The 3,824-nt window shown below is 38.5% G+C and overlaps 1 protein-coding gene across 1 annotated transcript; it reads left to right on the top strand.

Moving 5' to 3' along the window:
• The first annotated feature begins 917 nt into the window (after positions 1–917).
• On the top strand, positions 918–3,495 carry LOC117337420 (cell wall protein RBR3-like). The gene is made up of 2 exons (XM_033898430.1): positions 918–2,106; positions 3,302–3,495. The coding sequence occupies exons 1-2, from the start codon at positions 918–920 to the stop codon at positions 3,493–3,495; spliced, it is 1,383 nt and encodes a 460-aa protein (XP_033754321.1).
• The last annotated feature ends 329 nt before the right edge of the window (positions 3,496–3,824 follow it).

Here is a 3,824-nt window from a genome sequence, read left to right as displayed (position 1 = left end):
TACAGACTGCTTGGGGTGATAGCTTTACTTGCTGACGGAGAAATAATGATTCTATCATCTAAATAGGACATGCTTGTCTGTTAGATTTCGATAACAGTCGTTCGGGAAATCTATGTTTGAAACTGATTCAAATGTCAAGATTGCATAATGAAATATTTCAGTTAGGTAATACTTCAGTCACTAATCGGAGATTGCTGATCACAAGTAACGGATACTTTTGTGAGAAAGCAATGAGAGTTTGATCTCGCATTGTTTAAGTAGTACGTCCACCCACGTTTGTAACGCTGTCATTGCAGATATATGTTAGTTTCTTAAGAGTACTTAAATGTGCTTTTGAGATTGCGTGACAATATCGAGACTTCTGGTTTTATGTAAGGTTTACATCTCGAGTTAAATTAAGAATCACAGAAAATGAGTTGTTAGGCTAAAAGGATAAAGATCCTATCTAAGGTATGACGTATTTATTGTGTTTCACCTTAAGTATCCTTTTTAAGTTTCACTTTTCATTATAAGATGTATTTAATTCGTACTGTGAGTGGCAGATATGGATATACCAGATAAGATCAGCTAATGTAAAATATATGTCTATCTTTGTACCCTAATCTTAGAACACGTTGGTGGTAATTGTACTATGTTAACTTTGGTAACAGGATACTGTGCTAATTTTGAATTGCTGTATTTCCATTGGCCCAGCGTCATGTGATGCCATCGGTCCAGCGTACTACACTGGTCGCTCGTCCTGTCGTGGTATTAACCCTTTGACACTATAATGACATTGTTCCTCTGTTTTATGATGCTTTGGCCAAAGCAGACTGTCATTGGCATCGCGTACTGTGATGTATTTGGTCCGCTGAGCTATGACACCATTGGTCCAAGAGTACTCTGATGTCTTCGGTACCGCGTACGGTTGTGTTAACATGGATACATCAGTGTCTAATGATACAGCAGTGTCTAATGATACAACAGTGTCTAATGATACAGCAGTGGCTAATGATACAGGAGTGTCTACTGATACAGGAGTGTCTAATGATACAGCAGTGTCTAATGAAGTGTCTAATGATACAGCAGTGGCTAATGATACAGGAGTGTCTGATGATACAGCAGTGTCTAATGATACAGCAGTGTCTAATGATACAACAATGTCTAATGATACAGCAGTGTCTAATGATACAGCAGTGTCTGATGATACAGCAGTGTCTAATGATACAGCAATGTCTAATGATACAGCAGTGTCTAATGATACAGCAGTGTCTAATGATACAACAATGTCTAATGATACAACAATGTCTAATGATACAGGAGTGTCTAGTGATACATCAGTGTCTAATGATACAGCAGTGTCTAATGATACAACAGTGTCTAATGATACAGCAGTGTCTAATGATACAGCAGTGTCTAATGAAGCGTCTAATGATACAGCAGTGTCTAATGATACAGCAGTGTCTAATGATACAGGCGTGTCTAATGATACAACAGTGTCTAATGATACAGCAGTGTATAATGATACAGGAGTGTCTAATGATACAGCAGTGTCTAATGATACAGCAGCGTCTAATGATACAGCAGTGTCTAATGATACAGCAGCTTCTAATGATACAGCAGTGTCTAATGATACAAGAGTGTCTAATGATACAGCAGTGTCTAATGATACAACAGTGTCTAATGATACAGCAGTGTCTAATGAAGTGTCTAATGATACAGCAGTGTCTGCTGATACAGCAGTGTCTAATGATACAGGAGTGTCTAATGATACAACAGTGTCTAATGATACAGCAGTGTCTAATGAAGTGTCTGATGATACAGCAGTGTCTAATGATACAGCAGTGTCTAACGATACAGCAGTGTCTAATGATACAGGAGTGTCTAATGATACAGCAGTGTCTAATGATACAGCAGCGTCTAATGATACAGCAGTGTCTAATGATACAACAGTGTCTAATGATACAGCAGTGTCTAATGAAGTGTCTAATGATACAGCAGTGTCTAATGATACAGCAGCGTCTAATGATACAGCAGCGTCTAATGATACAGAAGTGTCTAATGGTACAGGAGTGTCTAGTGTACAGGAGTGTCTGCTGATACAGCAGTGTCTTATGATACAGCAATGTATAATGATACAGCAGTGTCTAATGATACAACAGTGTCTAATGATACAACAGTGTCCAATTAACTGCTGCACTGTACTGCACTTGTTATTGCACTTCACTTTTGAAATCAGATGTTAATGCATGTTCAACGCAGATTAGGAATTAGCAAACAAATACATTCAATAAATAATATCATTCAGCAGTTACATAGCGTTTAGGATGCATCCTAATAGCGAATACAATCAATCTGATACTGAACAGTCTCAAAAGTACATTTGCATTTGAAAATTAATATATTTCCTCATTTAATTTTCTGAGAGTGGCTCATATTTATTGTTGACTGTTGACTGGAGATTTAATATTTTTAATACATTATTCTATTCCCGTTTAAGGGTATATAATACGATTTAGCAGTATGCCTTGGTATTATATAAAATAGTCGTCTATATATATAAATATATATAATGGGACAGACTTCCAGATGGTCACGTGATGGAGGATGTAGACTTGGGGTCGGGACCAGTTACACAGATACATATCAGGAGCCAACTCTGGTAATTGATTTCAACCAGTGTTACATCAGTAGAGTCGCTGTCATCAGAGATTAGTTATCACAACAATTACTGCTAATTCTACCGACTAGAAATTTTTATAAACATGTGTCGGAAAAATACGAAGATAACACTTCTTTTGTGGCCTCATCTGTGATTAGTTTCACTTGTGCACTTTAAACAAACACCGTCCTTATTGATTGGTAAATGAGAGAAAAAAAGTAAGTTATGAACACATTATTGACTGGATTGATGGTGATGTGCATGATAAAATGCACCAAGGAGACACCCGTCTGTTAATGTTTGTGTCATACTTGGCTGCTTCCTGTGTAGAGTGATAGAATGGCTGCCTTTGATCGGTCGGGCGTGACTGGTGTACAATTTTACATGTCTCTGGTCTGAATGGCTATTTCATTGGAACAGTAATTGGACTGTACCGATTTACTTTCATCTTTTAGACATGCACCAGTAGAGGAGCAGGATTGAAGTTAATACAATTTGCTTTTTATTTGCTGAGGCTTTTTAGATAGTTTAAATTGTCACTTGTCCCTCAATGACAAAACTGGTGTATGGCGCTGTTATGTGTGTCTTTCTACTTACTACGACTGTTTAATATCCCAAGTTATGTGTATATTTACTTACTGATCTGTTAGTGTATTACAGGCTCTCCATCTACCCCAACAGTTTGGAATGCTGCGGACGTTGTCTCTCTACCTACACTCACAATCTGTGATGCTATATACTTTGTCTCTCCACCTACCCTAACAGTTTGTGATGCTATCGACTTTGTCTCTCCACCTACCCTAACAGTCTGTGATGCTGCTGACTTTGTCTCTTCACCTACCCTAACAGTCTGAGATGCTATCGACTTTGTCTCTTCACCTACCCCAACAGTCTGTGATGCTAAAATTTGTCTCTCCACCTACCCTAACAGTCTGTGATGCTAGACTTTGTCTCTCCACCTACCCTAACAGTCTGTGATGCTAGACTTTGTCTCTTCACCTACCCTAACAGTCTGTGATGCTATAGACTTTGTCTCTCTACCTACCCCAACAGTCTGTGATGCGCTATACTTTGTCTCTTCACCTACCCCAACAGTTTGTGATGCTTGACTTTGTCTCTCCACCTACCCTAACAGTCTGTGATGCTAGACTTTGTCTCTTCACCTACCCTAACAGTTTGTGAT

This window comes from Pecten maximus, chromosome 1 (genome assembly GCF_902652985.1).
Source record: "Pecten maximus chromosome 1, xPecMax1.1, whole genome shotgun sequence".
NCBI lineage: Eukaryota > Metazoa > Mollusca > Bivalvia > Pectinida > Pectinidae > Pecten > Pecten maximus.
Note: the sequence above shows the minus strand (reverse complement) of the source record. Positions and strands in the feature narration are given on the sequence as shown.

Bases quoted from the DNA above. Each gene is read 5' to 3' on its own strand.
- LOC117337420 (XM_033898430.1), top strand. From the start codon at position 918: ATGGATACATCAGTGTCTAATGATACAGCAGTGTCTAATGATACAACA. The intron at 2,107-3,301 runs GTATAATGATAC...AGTGTATTACAG, and splicing joins GTGTCTTATGATACAGCAAT to GCTCTCCATCTACCCCAACA.